The sequence below is a fragment of the Balaenoptera musculus genome, chromosome 2, assembly GCF_009873245.2.
Source record: "Balaenoptera musculus isolate JJ_BM4_2016_0621 chromosome 2, mBalMus1.pri.v3, whole genome shotgun sequence".
In the NCBI taxonomy this organism is placed as follows: Eukaryota; Metazoa; Chordata; class Mammalia; order Artiodactyla; family Balaenopteridae; genus Balaenoptera; species Balaenoptera musculus.
In genome coordinates this window covers 60,847,363-60,866,368 of record NC_045786.1, presented here as the reverse complement: position 1 = coordinate 60,866,368, position 19,006 = coordinate 60,847,363, and the positions used below count along the sequence as shown (strand labels likewise).

General features: G+C 54.2%; 1 protein-coding gene across 1 annotated transcript in view; it reads left to right on the top strand.

Annotated features, from left to right (window-relative positions):
• The window catches only part of PML (PML nuclear body scaffold), a 43,870-nt gene extending 31,947 nt beyond the window's left edge, over positions 1–11,923 (top strand). Inside the window, 2 exon segments of the mRNA XM_036843986.1 lie at positions 7,174–7,324; positions 8,395–11,923. Coding sequence (XP_036699881.1) covers positions 7,174–7,324; positions 8,395–9,179 — 936 coding nt within the window. The 3' untranslated portion in view covers positions 9,180–11,923.
• The last annotated feature ends 7,083 nt before the right edge of the window (positions 11,924–19,006 follow it).

Here is a 19,006-nt window from a genome sequence, read left to right as displayed (position 1 = left end):
GCCCAGCCCACGCACCTAAAGGCCCTACACACAGTAGGCATCCAATACATCATCAGAGAGTGAACCAGGGAATGAATGGCTCCATGGACCTCTGGGCAGAGACCGGTCCTCCCCAGCCAGGGGGGCGTGACTGAGATTCAGGTCCTTGTTCCTCACATCCTCGGGCCTCTTTGCCCAAGACAAGGAAGCTTCTCACACCCTTTGCACCTCCCACTGCCCCATCCCCCGACCCCAAGCCTTCCCACTGGGCCTCTGCCAGGATGTAAGCCCACGAGGGCAGGGACTGTGTCGCTCCCAGGCCCTGGCAGGTGCGGCTGCTCAATAAATACTTGTTGAAAGATCACCCTTGCAAACCCTTCTTCCATGACCATCAGATTCCCTGCTGGGCTTAGCTCTTCCCTGCAGGTGTTTTTTGTCTCCTCCCTGCACTGACGCTTGGTTCACCTGTGAGGCTGCTATGTCCCTCTTTCCCCCACATCAGAGGTGGGAGGTGGGGTCCAGGCCCTCTGTGCCTCCTGTTTGAGTCCCACCGTCTGGCAAGATCCCCTGTGCCTTTGAGGTTCGGGCTCTCCAGATGAACCCCACTTTCCCCAGCTCATCTCAGACATCCTCCTGCCTCCCCCCACGTAGGAAGACTGCCTCCTAGGTTTCCTCTCCCCACGCAGGTCCAGCCTTCCTGGGTGACTTCAATATCCACCACCCTGGTCTCTCCTCGCCTTGACCTTTCAGGGTTCTTTGCCCCATCCCCCTGCAGCCGCCAACCCCATCCCCCATGCCCCCTCCCCCCAGACCTCGCCATCACTGAGAACTTTCCATCTCTAAACTGTCCCACGCAGACTCTGACCACAGCCGTCTGCTCCTTGAACTCTCAATCCGTTCCTTCCAGGACCTCTGCCCTCTCCCTTCCAGCTCCTTCTGCCTCTGCCTCTGCCTTCTGCCCACCAGCCAGCAAGGTCCCCCATTTCAGCCAACCTTTCAACAGGATCTCAGTGCCCTGCCTCCCCCACCCCCAGCCTCCTGGTAGCCTGCCCTCCAAAGACAGCCCTGGAAGGATTCGGTAGCATTCCCCCGCTCCACGCCGCCACCTGGAGGCCAACTTGGCGTTGGAGAAAAGTCAAGGCCAGGAAAGCTACAAATGATTGTCTCCTGGGCTCCCTGGCCTCCTGCCTCAGCATGCCCCTCTGCTCTCCACGGCCCCTCGCTGCACCTCCACTTCCCTAGCTCTGGTCCCTCATCCCCGCCCCCCTCGCTCTTGCCAGTGGGCCGCACCTTCTGCCCTCGGAGGATGACAGGTGGCATGGGAGCAGCCCCCATCTCGCTCTCTGATGACAGATTGACCCGACCAGGTTACATCCTTCCCCCGTTCCTTCTGTTAGGGTGGTGGGGATGGCCACCTCCCTCTAGGACTCACTCCCCCTCTTCCTGGCCCCGCCCTCCTGTCTCCTTGGGAGCCTACTGCATCTCCCCATCCTCATTTGTGTCTTCAAACACATCCTATGGGCTACAGCTAGGCACCCTGAAGAAAGTCTTTCCTATCTCGGCAACCCCCCACCCCAGACCTTCACCCCCTTGGTGCTCCTTCCTCACCCCACTCCCCTGCCCTTCCCCACCATGCCAGTGAGCCCTGCCACCAGCGCCAAGGTAACCTCCACACCTCCGAGTCCAGTGGTCATCTTCAGTCCTAACTCCCCAAAAGACTCTGCATCCCTTGGGTTCAGGACACTTCCTCCTGCAGCTCTGGCTGCTTCTCCCCACTCCCCCTTCAGGTCTCTTTGTTCTTTTAACCGTTGTTCTCCAGCTTAGGTCCGGGCCTTCTTCTCTTTCTAGTCTGTGTACTCCCCCCATGATCTCAGCCACACCCACGGCTTCACTATGGGCTCCTGCCCGCCGGACCAGTAGAGCCAATGGCGTCCTGACGGCTCCACTCGGATGCCCCATAGAAGCCTCAAACTCACCTCTCCGCCTCTCCTCCCAGTAAGTTGCACCATCTGCCTAGTTACAGAAGCCATAGACCCGAGAGCTGCCCAGGACTCCCGCTATGCTTTTTGTTATTCCTCACAGCCAATCACTTTTTGAGTCTTTCCATGTTCTAAATTCCTCTGAAATCTGGGCACTTCTTTCTATCCCACAATCTTGATAAATTTAAAACAAGACTAACCTTGGGTAGCGACAGAAGCCTGGGAAGGAAAGAGCGAGAAAAGGATTGGAACGCCCTTAGTCTTGCCAGACTTCATGAGTGTCAGATGGAGCCACTGAAACCAGCAATATTTTGGGGGTGGGGAGGGACAGGGGGTGGTTAGTCTAGGGCTCAGCTGTCAGCAAGGAGCCACTGGATGATATCTGAGGTTGATCAACTCAGGAAGGAGAAGCACATTTCAGGTTATGAAGAATTAGACGATTAGAAGCAGCTGCTCACCTTTGGAGAGCAGGTCTGGAGGCAAAAGAGCCAGAGGATCACTGCCTTTGTGTAGGGGTTCTTCCGACAAGTTTTTCAAATTAACCATTACACGAGTCCGAAACTTGTTGGAAAAAAAAAATGTAAAAAGAACACAAATTAGATCCCCCTAAGTAGGTGCATCTCTCACCCACCTTCCATACCCCCCTTCCAGATCCCTGGTGTTCCCAGAGTTCCTTGGAGGAAGGGAGCAGGGCAACATTTGCGGGGTGCTCCAGACTCCCCTGTCCTCCCCTCTCTGCAGCCGTTATCTAACCTGCCAGTGTGTGAGAGTTGTAGAATACTGGTCTGCTAAGATGCTGCGTTTCCAAGTGTACCAGGGTGTGTAGGCCCCCTGCTCGGGCTGCAGCTGTGTCAGTGGCTGGAATCGAGACGTCGGGGGGGTCGGTTCTGGCACAGACCTGGCGTGGTGGGCAGGGCTGCTGGGGAGAGGCTGCCTGGGCAGCAGGGGTGCTCTGTAGGAGACCCCGCCCCTGCTGGGAGAGGCAGTGGGGCTGTAGTCTTGGGGTTCAGGGGCGAGACACAGGTCTGATGCTGGAGACCTGGAGTGAGGACTGTGCTTAAAAATGAGGTGGGTCAGACACATGTCTGCTGCGGGCCCCGTGTTAACGGATCCGAAGCTGAAAAAGATAGATGCTCTCATCCACTCTTCAGACAGAAGACTCACCCCAGTGCCCGATAGCAGCAGGACCAAGTGGAATCAGGAGGAGGCCTAGCCGAGGGGGCAGCCCCTGGCAGAAGTGGCAGTGGTGACCGGCAGTGGAAGGGAGGCCTGTGGGAGCAGCTGATCCAGGGGAGGGACCGTGATGCTGGTGAGTGTGCGTATCAGAAAAAGAAACAGGTGCTCAGCCGAGAAGATGGGAGGCGTGTCCTCCGATGGGCAGCAGCAGCTGCAGAGGGGCCAGAGCAGTGGGCAGAGGGCAGTAGGGGCCACAGGCTGGCTAATGGGATCGTTTAGGTTAACAGATAACATGTGAAGTATCTCTGGGGCCTTCAGGCTTTGCAAGAGCTGTGGCTTTGTGTCTGCAAAATACAGCGGTGCGTGCCTTGCCACACTGATCCCAGCTGTTGCTTAAGCTCAGGTGCTAAGAAAGTTCCTCAGGAGCTGGGGACTCTTGATTAGTATTAATGTCAGATACTAGATAGGTATCTTCAGGTGAGGATGTTGAATATCAAAGAGTTTGGCTCCTGTCTGATTTGCTGATGCCCAAACGTGGAATAAATCAGTAATTAGGACAGTGGTTGCCAATCCTGGCTGTACACTGGTGTCACTTGGGGGGTTTTACCAAGGACAGATTCCTGGGTCCCACCCCCAGAGATTCTAACTGACTTGGTCTGGGGTGCAGCCTGGACATCAAGATTTTTTTAAGCTGCTTATGCACAACCAAGGCAGAGACTCACTAAACTGGGGGAGTCAATTGCACATTTGTGTCAGAGAAATGCTGCCCATTTGTATACGTATCAGCCTTGAGCAGAGGTGAGGTGTACATTGCTGGGATATGATCCAGGTGCGGAGGGGAAATACTGGATCTTCCCAGCTAAACCTCCTAGACTTCTGGAAGGTGATGTCAACCCAGCTGCTTCCTATGAGCACCTTGGACTGGCCATTACACCTGCTGTGTTGAGTTGGGATGTGATTGATCTGCTAAGTTGACTGTGATGAAGATAAGTGAAATAGAGCTCGTGAACCTGATTGCCTGTGTGTCCTAGTTGCCCGTGTATCCCGAAAAAAATCCCAGATCCCACGTGGCTCAGTCTGAACACAGTTTTGCAGTCAAAGAAACACAGTCCATTAACCAAGTGTCCAGTATTTACTCACATCTTTCAAAGACTATTACAGGGGATCCAACTCATAACTCACAGCAGCACTCCTTAAATCCTCCACCACTTCACCCTAGCCCTCATCATCTCCCACTCCCTGGTCCCTCAAAGCCTTATCCCACTTTTCACTTTGAGTCCTCACACATGGGCTCTGGTCTCTTTCCCGCTCCAGTTCCTTCTGTTGCCATTCCTTTCCCTTCCAAGCAAATCTCAGCTTTTTCCAATGAAAGGCCCTCTCCTAGATTCTTGGGTTCTGGTCTCTGCCACTCTCCCTCTCTATCCCCCACTCCCCATTATCCTGATTGTGGAATAAGGTCGGGAAATGGCAGTGTTGGGGTGTGGAACAGGGGCAAAAAATGAGCAGGGCCAGAAAGACATCCTGCACTGGAGCCTCTATGTGCTGATTCTGTTAACTCTGGGTCTTTAAAAAAGTCTTTTTTAATTGTGTCAGTACTTCCCAGCTGTACTGCTGGGATTTACGGCAGGGAGGGGGAATTGCGTTTACAGCTGGCTGGAGTTCAGTGGGAGGCATTCCAGTGAGACCAGTCCCATGGGGTAGCCATACTTTATGGAAGTTCCCAAGGACAAGAGGAATCTGGGAGGAAGAGGAGTCACGGCTGGAAGATTCAGCCCTCCCTCCCCTGACAACTCAGCGGAAAGGGGTGTCCTTTTATTAAGGGAGCCAGCAGGTCTTCAATAAGTTCAGGATGAAGGATATTTCCATGACTATAAAAGAGAAAATGACCCCAGGACCATGGGAAGCTCTTAAAAAATGAGGTTCTCATGGCTATCATAAATGACCCTGGTATAAAGATGGGGGAGTTAGCTCAAGGATGCAGCTGTGCTGCTTGCCAGGGAACTCAACCCTTGGAAGAGAATATCTGAAGAGAAGACTCTGGCCCTACAGCCTGAAGAGACAGTACCAGAAGACAGATGGAAGCACCCTGGGCCACTGCAAGGGCTTCTGCGGTTTGGAGCAAAGAGAAGAAGGAAGAAGGAAAAGCCCAGCGTACTGTGTCGGTGGGTGGCAGAGAGGACTCGGCCAAGGGGACAGCTCTTCAGCTGAAGCCCAGGGGAGGCCATAGCAAGGGGAGTCCAGCTCTTTCCACCAGCCCAAGTGTGAGAGCACCCCTGCCTTGTGGTCAGAACAGGCACCGGAAGATTGGAGATAGAAAACAACTTGATTCTCCCATGGGGGAAGAAGGCAGCGTCTCCTGTCTACAGGCTAGCAACTTTAAGGAAGACTCCTGGAGAAGGCTCCTTATAGGGAGGCAAGGGAGCCGTGACAGCGAGACAGAGACTCAGAGCAAGACAGGCCAAATGGATGTATGGCCAAATCGAGAATACAGATATGCAAGGCATATCTTTTGTCAAATTAGGGCCTCAGGTATAAAGTCGCAGAACTCACAGGCTGCTGTAAGCAAAACCAGCTCTAGATGGACTCAGAGTGAATGTCTGTTTCTATCAGTGACTAGGAGGAAGTTGGTGAGCCTGGGGAAGGGCTACGAAAGGCAAATACAGATCAGCCCCTCTCAGGAAGCACATTTTAATTGTGATTAGTAAAGACTTTGCTCTTGGCTGATGTTTTGGTAAAACAAATGTTTCACCCGGAGGGTGGAAAGGCTTAAGAAAGTATGCTAATTCTGCCCCAGACCAGGGATGTTAGCCAGAGGCCAGAGTTCAGGGGAGGCCTCCGATGGCCCCAGGTGAGGCCGACTCCATCAGCCACCAGGGACAGTCCCGAAGGGGGAAAGATCGAGGCCTGCTCTGGACTCTGTCCCAGCAGTGCCCCCAGCCGGCCCTGTGACATTGGCCATGTCCCTCCCGGTGTCTGATTAGTGTCCACAGGTGGCATTCACAGGAGGTTCTGAGCAGGCCACCAAAGACTGAACGTCTGGCTTTGGCAGGTGTGCAAATGATAAGCAATTAACTCTACATTACAAAAGACTCCACCTCTCTCTTTAGCCCCAGCCCCGGGGTTTAAACTCTTATAGCCAGAGCTCTTCCCCACCCCCAAGGCATTTCAACAGTGTTCTTGCCTTGGTGCGGGGGAGAACAGACTCTCAGGTGCCAGCCTTGGAGGAGGCCTGGCCTCCGGCTTCCCTAAGCACCATCTCCTGGACGCCAAACCTGGGGAGCCTTCTCTCCACTGTTCTCACAGCCAGGCTCTGTGTGTCCCCCTAGATGTGGCTGGCGTCCCAGAGGCCCAGCAGCCCTCCCCTCTCCTTTGTGCAGGACACTGGGACCTCAGCTCGCTTGGGGGACAGGAAAAGCCAGGCACCTTGCCCCTTCCAGAGAAACACCTGAGGTTCGAGATGAGCCTCCTTCCCCGTCCCAGGTTTATGATGTTTGTTCTGAGTCTGCTCAGAGAGACGAAGTCAGGAGCAGACACGTCAGGCCCTGCCAGCCTCGGCACTGGCACCTTCCCTGATCCTCCACGCCCAGCCCTACTCGCCCGTGCGCACACTCACGCACACAGTATCACACTTTCACACACACTTGTGTCAACACAGGTCCACAATCCCACACCCCTCGTGCACACCCAGATGCACACACACACGATATTTGCATTCATTCCCACACATTTTTCACGCACACTCACACTTGCCCGCGTGATCTCATCCTACTCACGCACTAATGCACATGCCCTGGTTCACACGCACAACCCTCACACATGCACGTTCACATCCATTCATGCTCTCGCTTGGAGACCCATCTTCCCTTTCCCAGTAACATGCCCTCCCTCAGGTGCACACAGATGCCCCCACGATACCCACGTGCTTGAGTCCCCCCTGCCACACTCATGCACGCCCGCTCACGGGCACGGGCTCACGTTGCCACCGCGCTCCCTCTCGCCCCACGCAGACCCCTGACCTGTTGGTTTTTCTGTGTTGCAGTCCTCCCGAGAGCTGGCCGACAGCAGCAGCGAGTCCAGTGACCTCCAGCTGGAGGGCCCCAGTTCCCTCGGGGTCCTGGATGAGAACCTGGAGGACTCCCGAGCAGAAGACAGGCCCCTGGTTTTCTTTGACCTCAAGATTGACAATGAAAGTGGGTTCTCCAATGGCCACCCCCCACCCCTTTCTAGCTTAGTCCCTGAGCCCCCAGGCTAAGTGCAGATAGAGCGATCTACGAGTCCAGGAGAGCCCTGATCTCTGGCCAATGGCTGCAGCCAGAGAGTGGGCAGAGCACTGGGCCTCCCAGGTATTTGAACTTGGTTCTTTGAATAAGGATGTCTGCTTTGACCAGTGCCTAAAGGCTTAAGGCAAGAGCCTCCAGGGTTCCTGCCCACCCCACCCCCATCTTAGGGAGCCTTGGGAACACACTTCTAAACAGAAACACGATGTGAAAGTCGCTGCTGTGAGACCAGCAGTCCAAGCACAGCCTTAGGCCATGACTACACATTTCTGAATACAGGGCCCATTCGTTCCATGGTAGCTGCACAGGGAGGCCAGCAGAGCCAAGGTCCCAGAGAACTATGACCCCTTCTCCCTCAACTCCACAGTGCTTGCCCTGGCCCTGCAGAAGGCCAGGCCTTGTCCTGTGGCCTGGACTCAATGTGGTGCCAGCCCAGGCAGACGGAAGCAGCAGGTGTTTCCACAGGACAGAGAAGCAGTTTGCAGACCTCACTGGAAGATTCTGGGCCATGCTCTGCATGGAGTGGACCGGGCAGGTGTGCTGTCTGACCCAGTGCTCTGACAGCTGAGGGCCTTAGCTATGTGACCGATGGGATTGGAGGCCAGGGGAAAGGGAGTGGAGGGCTAGGCAGAGACAGTGAGGGGTCTCGAGTGCAGGTGGGTGGAGGCTGGCAGAAGACAGACAGGAGGAACCCAGAGTGAAAGCGTTTGGTGAACTCGGGAAGGTGGCAGGGCAGGAGGGAGCTGGACTCCAGCAGGGGAGCAAGGGGGCGTAGAGGGCAGCCCCGCCTCCCCTTCTGAGCCCCGTCCCCATCAGAGCCAGGGTCAGAGCTGCATTTGAGGCTGATGTTTGTTTCCTGCCAGCAGGCCCCAAGGTGGGGGTCTCTGGATGGGGGGGGGGTCGGCAGCCCTAGAGGACCCCCTGCTCCCGGTGGTGCCCCACGGTGCCCTTGGGGCCTCACGCTGCCCTTCTCTCCTGCCCAGCCCAGAATATTAGCCAGCTGGCGGCCGTGAACCAGGAAAGCCAATTCCGCGTGATCATCCAGCCCGAGGCCTTCAACATCTACTCCAAGGCCGTCTCCCTGGAGGTGGGGCTGCAGCACTTCCTGTGCTTCCTGGGCAACATGCGCCGGCCCATCCTGGCCTGCTATAAGCTGTGGGGGCCCGGCCTCCCCTACTTCTTCCAGGCCCTGGAGAACATGAACAAGCTGGGGGAGTTCCAGAACGCCATCTCAGGCTTCCTGGCCGCCCTGCCCCTCATCCGGGAGTGCGTGCCCGGGGCCAGCAGCTTCAAACTCAAGAGTCTGGCCAAGACCTACCTGGCGAGAAACATGAGTGAGCGCAGCGCCCTGGCAGCTGTGCTGACCATGCGCGACCTGTGCCGCCTCCTCGAGGTGTCCCCGGGCCCCCAGCTGGCCCCGCACGTCCACTCCTTCAGCAGCCTGCAGTGCTTTGCGTCCCTGCAGCCCCTGGTGCGGGCGGCTGTCCTGCCCCGGGCTGAGGCCCGCCTGCTGGCCCTGCACATGGTCAACTTCAAGGAGCTGCTGACCGCACACCGCCGTGATCCGCAGGGGGGCCTGAGGAAGTACAACCGCTTCCTGAGCCTACAGACCCCCTCGTTGCCCGCAAGCCAGCCTGCACTCAACCTGCAGGCTCTGGGCACCTACTTCGAAGGTCTGCTGGAAGGGCCGGCCTCAGCAGGGGCAGAAGGCATTGCTACCCCTCTGGCTGGCCACAGCTTGGCAGAAAGGGCTTCCCAGCAGAGCTGAGAGGAAGGGATGACTGGCTCAGACTCTTCTGGGGACAGAGAGGGATGGGGTCCCTGAGCCAGGCCCTGCCCATCACAGCATTCCCAGGTCCTGGTCCCCAGTTCTCCTTTGTCATTTGGTCCAGAATCAGTTTCCTTCTCTGGGACCAAATTCCTCTTCTCTAAAAAGCCCACAGAGAAGGTTCCAAGGCCAAGCAGCCACCTGCCAAGCAGCCACCGCACAGATCCCTGTGCGGCCCTGGGAGCACGGCTAAGTTAGCTCACCAGACCCCTGGCCCCTCTCCTCCAGGTGCCAGAACCAGGGAGGTCCCTGGTGGAGAAGGCCTGGCCGCTGGGCTATCGAAGTGGCCCCCGTATTGCCCCAGCCACCCGATTCCCACTCCCAAGGGTGTCCTTGCCACTCCTCCCTGACCCCTGGCCATGGCCCCAGGGGGGACCTGCTGACAGCACCCACAGACACTGCCTGCAACACCAGCGGTCCCAGGGGTACCAAAGTGCCTTTCAAACCAAACCACCCCTTAGGGATTTGGGTTCTCCTAGCTTTTGCCTGCCCAGAGGCCAGCTCTGTTCACCTCCCCTCCGAAGTATTTTCACCCACAAAGGGCCTCCTCTCAGCAGAGACAGGGGCTGCTGCTTGCTCCATGCCTGTCCGTGCTTCCAGACTGTGACCCTTCCAAGCCTGCTTCCCTCCTCCTGCCCACACAGATGCCTCCCCTTAGTCGAGGCTTTGCCCTTCACGCCCTCTGCACTGCCCCCGGCCCCCAGCCCTCCTGAGGTGTGTCCTCCAACCCAGCGCCGCTTTCAGTGGACTCCAGGGACCCGCAGCATTGGAATCTCCCAGCAAGCTGCTTTAGTGCATTCTCCAGACAATTCTGATGCCTGCCAAGTTTCAGAACCATTGCTCTGATAGACTGCTCCTCCAGGGAGAAGCAGTGTGGAACAGCAGAGAAGGTCCTGGCCCGGGCCCTGACTGTGTGCATTGAGCGGAACCCAGGGAAGGGCCCCTTCCTGAGCCCCCACGTCCCCACCTATAAAATGGGCTGGTTAGCCGGCATGGTCCTAGAGCTCGCATCCAACTCTGCCATTCTGGGGTTTTAGGAATGGACAGCAGGCCTCTGAGGCAGTGGTCAAGGAGGTTTTCATTCTTGAACCCTTGGTCCCAGCCCTAAGCTAAGGTCCCCAACCTTGTGGTCACACTAGAGGTCAGCAGCAGAACACAGGCAGGTCAGGCCAGTCTCGTCTGACTAGCAGAACCACTGTCCCTTCCCCTCTGCCCCTCTCCCATCCCTCTTCCTTGGCCCCCTGATACTGGGATGCCTCCATGGCCTCAGCTTTCACGTGGGTGAAGGCTTTGCACCCACACCCCTGCCCCCATCCAGCGGGGGCCCTGAAGACCCACTGAGGGATCGCATAGGAACATGCCACCACGTTGAGAGTGCTGGCTCTAACAGTGAACTCTGATGCATTTCAAATAAGATTCCGATTTAAAGTAGGCACTGGCTCTGAAGCTCAGTAAAACAGGCTGGTGGGTGAGGGAAGGAGGGGGCTGGAGCCTCAGTCTGGCTGTGATGACCATCTTGGCAGCAGCAAGGCAGCGCTTGGGCCACTCCTCACAGCTTCTTCCCCTCAGCCCCACCTCGGGACTGAGCCTGCTGATTGCCAGCTCCAAGCCCAGCCTCACAATGCTTTCTACCTTCAGATGGAGTTGATCACAGGTTTTACAGCAAAGGGCTGTTCTGCCCTCTCTCCACTGTCACAGCCTCCAATAAAGATGCGAATCGTCAAAGCCTGATGCACCAATCACAGACTCTGCTCAGCCCACCCCAGGAGCCACTGAGCAGCCTCTTGCCTGGCGAACGGGGCACTTGCTGGCATAGCTGTTCTTTGTGGGGGGTCTTTCAGGACTTAGCAGAGCTGAGCGCCCCTTGTTGCTCAGGTATGGGCCTCAAGGATAAGAACCCCCATTCCAAGTGGGCAGACCAGGGTGGGCCTGTCTGGGATCATCTCCAAAGCAGGGAGCCACCTGGAGGGAAAGAAGCACCAGCTTCAAGAATTACCCGCTAGAGGGAGTCAGGGGCCAGAAACCAGGGTCTGTAGGAACTTTCCCTCTGCCCCCTGCTGGATAATCCTGTACCCTGGATGTCACAGATGGAGTTCTCATTAGTGCCTGCAGGGATTCCCCTGGCACAGGCAGTGTAGGAATTAGCACCCCCATGGCCTGGGTGACAAGCCAGGTAATGTGATTTGAGCAGTGCCACTACCCTTAGCCCCACCTACCTGTCCCAGGTGCCCAAATTCCAGTCCTGGAGTTTTAGTCTCTCATTGCAAATCTAAATATGTCTCCTGTGCTTCATCTTTGAATTCTATCTCAGGTTTATCCATGTCAACTAACCACAAGCTTGCTGGGCTAGAAGTCAGGACACTGAGTTTCAATCCTCACTTAGTTGCCTCTGACTCTAGTCTGGTGCATCAAACTCGTTGATGCTTAGGCTCTGACTCTGTAAAATGGTATAATATGGGTTGTTTTTACCTCATAGGATCTTGTGTGAACCAATGAGAAAATGTTTGTGAAAGTAGCCTTTTAATGTATGAAGAGCCACACAAATGTAAGATCTTATTTTACTGACAACAAAGATGACAGTCTTATTGCTTTATAAGTTATAGAAAAGTAAACAGATACTGGATCTTAGCCAACAAAGGACTTCGGCTTATCTTCAAGGGAATAAAGAACAAGATCTGGCATGGAGCAGACAACTTAGTGGGGCGGGGGGGTCCTGGGTCCCAGGGAGCCAGGAGGGAGAGCAGGGGAGCCTACCTTGGAGTGGTTGAGCAGTAGGTGACTTTGTGTCCCAAAAACACCCAGATGGGAGGTTTCAGCCACACAGACCTGGAGCAGACAACAGCTTTCCTGTGGCAGCCCAGCTCAGCCCTTCCCAGCCCTCCCCTACTCTCAGGCCTCTTTTTGAGGCCCAAGAGCTCAGTGCACCCCCAGGAAGGTCACTTGAAAATCTGCTTTAACCTCAACCTTGCTCTTCCTTTTAACTGCACAAAACTCAGCCACTGCTCCAGTGCTTGGCCCTGCTGTTCCCCCACCCTGCACCCTCCCCTCATCTAGCCCTGGCCAGCCCCACCTCCACCCTTGTTCCTACCCTAGACTCACTCTGACCCCTAGTGCCAACCTTGACAATTCTCCATAATTCAGAGTTGACCTTTCACCCTGCACCTCCCGCTGGCCCCGCCCCCACCCACCTCCTCTGACCTTAGGCTTGTCTCCACCTCACACCCCGGCTGCCCTATACCTAGAGGAAGGGGTCCTTTCTCACCTCTCCTCAGTCCTCACAATTAAGGGAACTACACAGCTAGTGACATGAAATGTCAAGTCAGAGAGAGTCGCACCTTGTGGATCCTGCCCAGATGGAAGGGGAGCTGAGCTAGAGCAGCTCCCAGACTCACCAGCAGAGGGCGCTGCAGCCTCACAGGGCCTGGTGTCGAGGCTGCTACTCTCCGCGGATGGCGAGGGGTGTGGTGTCAGATAAAGGCTCTGGGTAGCAGCAGTCTTTTCCAAAGTGCCACGCATACTTCCGGTGGTGTGGGAGATATCTTTAGGTAGATGGTGCATGGAGAAACATTTTTAACGTGTTAACCGCTTTGTATTTATTTTAACATCCATTAGAAAAAATATAGCCAGCCTCTCAACACCGTGATTTCTGGAACATGGTTGCTCAGAATGATGCTAAAATGGGATTCTTTACAGGTCTAATTTAAAGACAAATATGAAGTAACTACAAGCTCAGAAGGAACACAGGTATAGCAAAACTTGTGACTGTGGAAGTGGGGGACTTAATTTTGGGAAATACTGGGTTACCAGGGGCATTAGAGTAAGGATCAGAGCTAAGGTTAGGACCCACGTTAGAACCGGAATAAGATGGGGTGGGGTTAGGAGTCGGGGTGAGGCCTAAGGTTAAGATTTGGGGTTATATCAAATTTAGGGTCATATTTGGTCATTAAAGTTAGGAATTGAGTTAGGAATTTAATTAGGAATGGAGTTAGATAGGGAGTTCCCTGGTGGCCTAATGGTTAGGATTCGGTGCCATCACGGCTGTGGCCTGGGTTCAATCCCTGGTCGGGGAACTAACTGAGATCCTGCAAGCCTCGTGGCATGGCCAAAATATATATTTAAAAAAAAAAAAAAAAGGAATGGAGTTAGAGTCACTCTTCAAGATACAGGTGTCACTTGAGCAACAGAAAAGTCCATGAAACTGTGGACAGATGGGCAGGAACTTCTGAGGAGGACCCCCTAATACAGAGCCTCAAGTGTAGTCAGACTCCCTCCCCATCCTCTTCTAGAAGCATCCAGCAGAGGTTCCACCTGAGCTCACTGAACCCTGGAGAGAGCACAATGACCCATCCCATCCAGGTGTGAAAGACTCCTGGACAACCAGGAGAATAAAGCTCCCAGCTAACACGACTGAAAGATAACTACATGCTGGACACTCTTCTCATTCAGCACAGCTAACCTCATTTAGTCTCCCCAGACACCCTGTGCGGTTACATCATCATCCTCGTTCTGTCCAGGACGTGGGGTGAGGGTTAGGGCAGGAAGGCGGAGTACCTTGCTCCGGGTCATTAAACTTGAATGTGGCAGAGGTGGGATTTGCCCCACAGGGAGACTGTGTCTACATTGGAGGCCTCTGTGGCCCACACTGCCCAATGCGTTGCCATGCATTTGGGGGGGGTGGGGGGTGGTTTTCCACTCTCTCCTTCCCGTGCCCTCCTGGTCTGTTGATCTCACATGATGCAGGGCCCAGAAAACTCACACCCCAACCTTCCGGTCCCAGTGTCCCAGAATTTGAACTTATCCTAATTCTATTTTTTTCTTTAAGGACAGTGCTTCTCCAACTTTTTTGCCCATTACTGCCCCCCTAAGGAGCCTTTTTAGACAAATTTTTTCCTAGTCATGACTCCCCCAATTAAATTTTTTTTTTAAACATCTTTATTGAAGTATAATTGCCTTACAATAGTGTGTTAGCTTCTGCTTTATAACAAAGTGAATCAGTTATACATCTACAATATGTTCCCATTTCTCTTCCCTCTTGCATCTCCCTCCCTCCCACCCTCCCCATCCCACCCCTCTAGGTGGTCACAAAGCACCGAGCTGATCTCCCTGTGCTATGCGGCTGCTTCCCACTAGCTATCTATTTTACATTTGGTAGTGTATATATGTCCATGACACTCTCTTACCCTGTCACATCTCACCCCACCCCCTCCCCATATCCTCAAGTCCATTCTCTAGTAGGTCTGTGTCTTTATTCCCGTCTTGCCACTAGGTTCTTCATGGCCTTTTTTTTTTTTTTCCTTAGATTCCGTATATATGTGTTAGCATACTGTATTTGTTTTTCTCTTTCTGACTTACTTCACTCTGTATGACAGACTCTAACTCCATCCACCTCATTACAAATACCTCCATTTCATTTCTTTTTATGGCTGAGTAATATTCCATTGTATATATGTGCCACATCTTCTTTATCCATTCATCTGTCGATGGACATTTAGGTTGCTTCCAGGTCCTGGCTATTGTAAATAGAGCTGCAATGAACATTGTGGTACATGACACTTTTTGACCTATGGTTTTCTCAGGGTATATGCCCAGTAGTGGGATTGCTTCCCCCAATTAAATTTTAGTACTGCGATTCCTTAGAATTTTCTATATACAAGATTAGGTCATCTGCAAATAGAGATCATTTTACTTCTTCCTTACACAGATGTACTGTATATCTGTTTATGTTCTGTGGTCCTTTGGAGGGTCAGAAACCACTGGAATATCTAAGGTTGTCAGTGCCCTCTCCACCCTGGACCAATTTTCATCCCCTCTGGGGCAATGTTGCCCCCGTTGAGAATGCATGATTTAGGGTAAGACCCTATCCCCAGTTATAATGCAAGTAAGAAGTGTCATGGTGGGTGTTAGCCCCTCCATGCGGCTCAGTTCACAGGTGGGGGTGAGGTGAGAGCAGGCTACAGGGAGATGGGAGGGAACGTGGGCAGAGGTCTCTGAGGACATGCTTCCCCAGGGTGGCCTTGGTCCTGGGCTCAGTCCCAGGCCCAGGTCCAGGATGAGCCTGGGGACAGGGAGGGACAGGGGGCCGCACCATCACTTATTTTTGTCTCGGAATCCAGGTGTCAGCTCCAAACCTTTTGGACCTGAATAAAGCAAATGCCTGTGGGGACTCTACTGAGAGAAGGGTCAAGAATTTCAACTGACTCCCCCTCTCAAAAAACAAAACAAAAAGTTTGAAAATCTCTACCCACTCCTACAAAATGCATTTGCTGCCAACAGAGGGAAAAATTCCTTCATTCTTGGCTCAGGGAACTTCCTTAAACTCAGCCCAGAAGAATTCTTTAAAGACCAGCTGCCTGGACTATGCTAAAGTCAGTTTATAAATATTATAAATATCCCAAACTTGATAGCCAAGCAGATTACCAAAGCTAGCTAGCAAACCACAGAAATTTTCCACAAAGCTATCCAGCCAAACAAGTATGATCGGAGATATTGTGAAATCCAGTGTCGCTTGTCTGATTGTCTAAAACTGAGTTCTTTGCGCAGACCGAGTTCAGAGGGCCTGGGGGTAGAATTTACCCGAGGGCTGACATTCTCCTGGAGTTCTACAGCCATAAAGCCCTGGCTTGACACCACAGTGGACTGATTCTAGAGTAAATCAGACCAACCAAAGAGGAGGCAGTGGGTGGGTGAGGCTGGGCCCATGGTGGTGGTGCCCCTGTCGAGTCTGCTTGGGGTGGGCAAGGATGCTGAGTAGTAGTTAGGACGTGGGCTTTGGAGGGACCTGGTTCAAATCCCAGCTCTGCTGTGTGACCTTGAACAAACTACTTAGCCTCTGCGGTCTCATAGGCAAACTGGGGGTGACAAAACATACTTAGAAAATTGTGAAGATTAAATGAGATACATAAAGCACTAAAGTTTGTGAATTGGCAATCCTCAATAAAAAAAAGAACTCTATACATCCAACGCCACAGAGGAGAAGGCATTGTGCTGACTCCCGTTAAGTACTGCGGGCTTCTCCCTTCCTCTCCTCCCTCCCCTCCCTCCCTTCTGGTTCCGGTCCATTTAGGATTTGGGCAACTCTGTCCCTAAATCCTTCTCCTGGTGCCTCTGTCCCCATCTCTCCAAACCTCCTCCGCTGTCTCCTCTACCCCGACGGGGTCACCATGCAGGCTGCAGGCTGGAGGGATTTACTACGGTCCCCTCCCTCCTCAGCCCCCACCTGGGTACCACACACAGCCATCTGCAGGCAGGTCACTTTCTGGCAGCACCAACAAAGATGTGGGTTGAACAGAGGAGGTCCTGGGAGAAGCAAATAAACACATCAAGTTTCCAGCTGGGTCTGGAGATAAGGGCTCGGGGATACAGGCTGAGGTATCTCAGGCGCTGCACCGGTTCAACCTTCTCAGCCTGTCCATGCTGGTTTTGCAGGCGGCAGGAAAGCCTATTGGGGGAACTTCAAAGAGGACATTGCAGAGAACTGCGGGGGGTGGGGGGAGGCCGTCCCTGCTGGGGATGAATTTGGGTAGGGTTAGGCCTGATGAGGGAGAATGTGACACATCGGAGCTACTGTCCCAGCTGAGGCACTGGGGTGGGGAGGGATGATTAGCCCCAAGGCACAGAAGAGAAAACTGGAACCAAGAAGGGAGAGAAGCTTTTCCAAAAGTCTCACAGGAAGTCAGTGGAAAAGCCCCCAACCCCTGATCTCCTGCTCTGGATCCCCTTACACTGAACTCTGCCTGGTTGTTACCAAGATGTGGCCATTAGAACTGGATTTGCCTGGGTGCAGATTGAAGGCACGTCTGCATCGGGCCAGGACCCACCAGAGGCAGGGCTCTCCTTCCTCCAAACCTCTGCCCCAGCTGGCTGCCTGGCTGGGGATCCGCATGCTGCGATTAGGGCTGCTCCAATCCAGGGCACAACCTCATCCCTCCCAGGCATGTGCATGGCTCTGCTTCTGATGCCCACGAGCCCTGGAGGAGGACTACAGGGGGCTAATACAAGAGACCTGAAGTAGGGGCACCTGTCCCACTCCAGAAACAGCTGCTCTCTGCCATCGGAGAAGCCACATCTCCAGAGAGTCTCAAGGGCTTCCTAACCAGCAAGGTCAGCGATGGCCACTGAGCTCAGCTTGCCCTTGACCAGACTGCCCTGGGAGGGCATCTCAGAGAAGCTGAGTGCTGGGGGCATTTCCCGGCCCTACCTGCTCTGTGACCTCCCTCTTGGCCTGTCTTCTCTCCAATAAAGCGGAGGGGTAGGGAGAGAAGACCTCCAGGCCCTGAGCTCTGATGCTCTGCAACTCTGGACAACTCCCTGTCTGTCCTTTGTCTAAGACAAGTGCAGGCTTCAAAGAGTCCTTCCGGCTTTGGCCCCAGGTGACCTGATGGAGCAGATGGAGCCTGTCCAAGGGACACTAGCCTTTCAGAAGCCCCAAGGTTCACGCACACAGGATGTCTGAACATGTTGGGAGATGCGGGAGCCTGTAAGCTCTCTTAGGGCAAAGACATCATCTGCCTAGTTCACAATGGCACCCAGGCCAATCAGGGCACCTGGTAACATGGGTTGGGGGGAGTGTTGGGGGGGGTGGTACTGAGTTACTATTTGTGGAATGAATGGCGTAGCAGACCTGTTTCTGCATGCCCATCCCTCTGCTTCTGTGTGCTTTACTTCTGACAGCTCATACCTGTGACTTTCTTCCGAGGCCTGTCCTTCAGCTACTGGAACTGATTGCCTACAGGCACAGAGAGAGGGAAATGCCTGGAAGTTTCCATCCCCGAGGGCAGCCCCTAGCGAATGTCCGGCTGCTGTGCGTCTGTGGAAGCCAAGCTTCCCTACCTAAATCAGGGCAAACTGAGGTGTGATTATGCCTAGAGCTTCCTGGGGTCAGGCTGAGACTGCCTGAAATCACACCCTGGCTTGGCTTCCTCCCCTTCCATGGCTTCCCTGTTCCCTTGCTGGTTTCTGCTAAGGCATTTCCTTAATGGGTCACTGGTGTGTGAATCCTTGTCTCAGCTCTGCTTCTGGGAAACCATATCCAAAAACAAATGAAAAGCCTGGTGACAGCAAGAGACTGAAGATACCCAGGAGGAAATTCAATTTAGTCCATGCCGCCATGTGCCCCCATGGGCTTTGATGGGGACAGTGGATGCAGAGACCTTGGGTGACCCTCCAAGAGCTTTGAGTCTGAGGGATGGAGGAGGAGGAGGAGATTCCCTGGGCCCTGCCCTTGTGGGCTCTGCTGGGGACCACACTGGGTTACGGGGAGGGAGTCTCTGACTACATATTTATTGTGACCTCTCTCCATGTCCTCTGATGGCACCAGGCAATGAACAGTCGAGGGCCCCAGAACAGGGAGGAGTGGCCTCAACTGCTGGAAGAGTTGTGTCTCCCTTCTGCATCACGCCCCCACCATAGCCCATCCCACCAGCCAGGGAGCTACTGGCAGCTTTGGCCTTTCTTCCTGGGCCTACACACCAGGCTCCTGAAACATTCATTGGTCAGATTTAATCTCTAATCACAACACCCCCTCTGCCCCCCGACTCCTACTATGTGAAGGAAGTGTTTTGTAGCAGGACTCCCCCTGCCCACAGAGTTGTGTGTAGCAGTTTGGGGAAGGGGGGGGGTAGTTAGCTCCTGGGCCCAGGTGTGCTGAGGGTCTCAAGAGATGAGGCAGGCTGCAGTGTGGTGGGGAAAACAAAGAAACTGCCCAGGGGCATGAGGAGGAGGGTAAGCGGTGGTCCCCAGACTTTCTGAAGACCTCCTCCTGCAGGAAG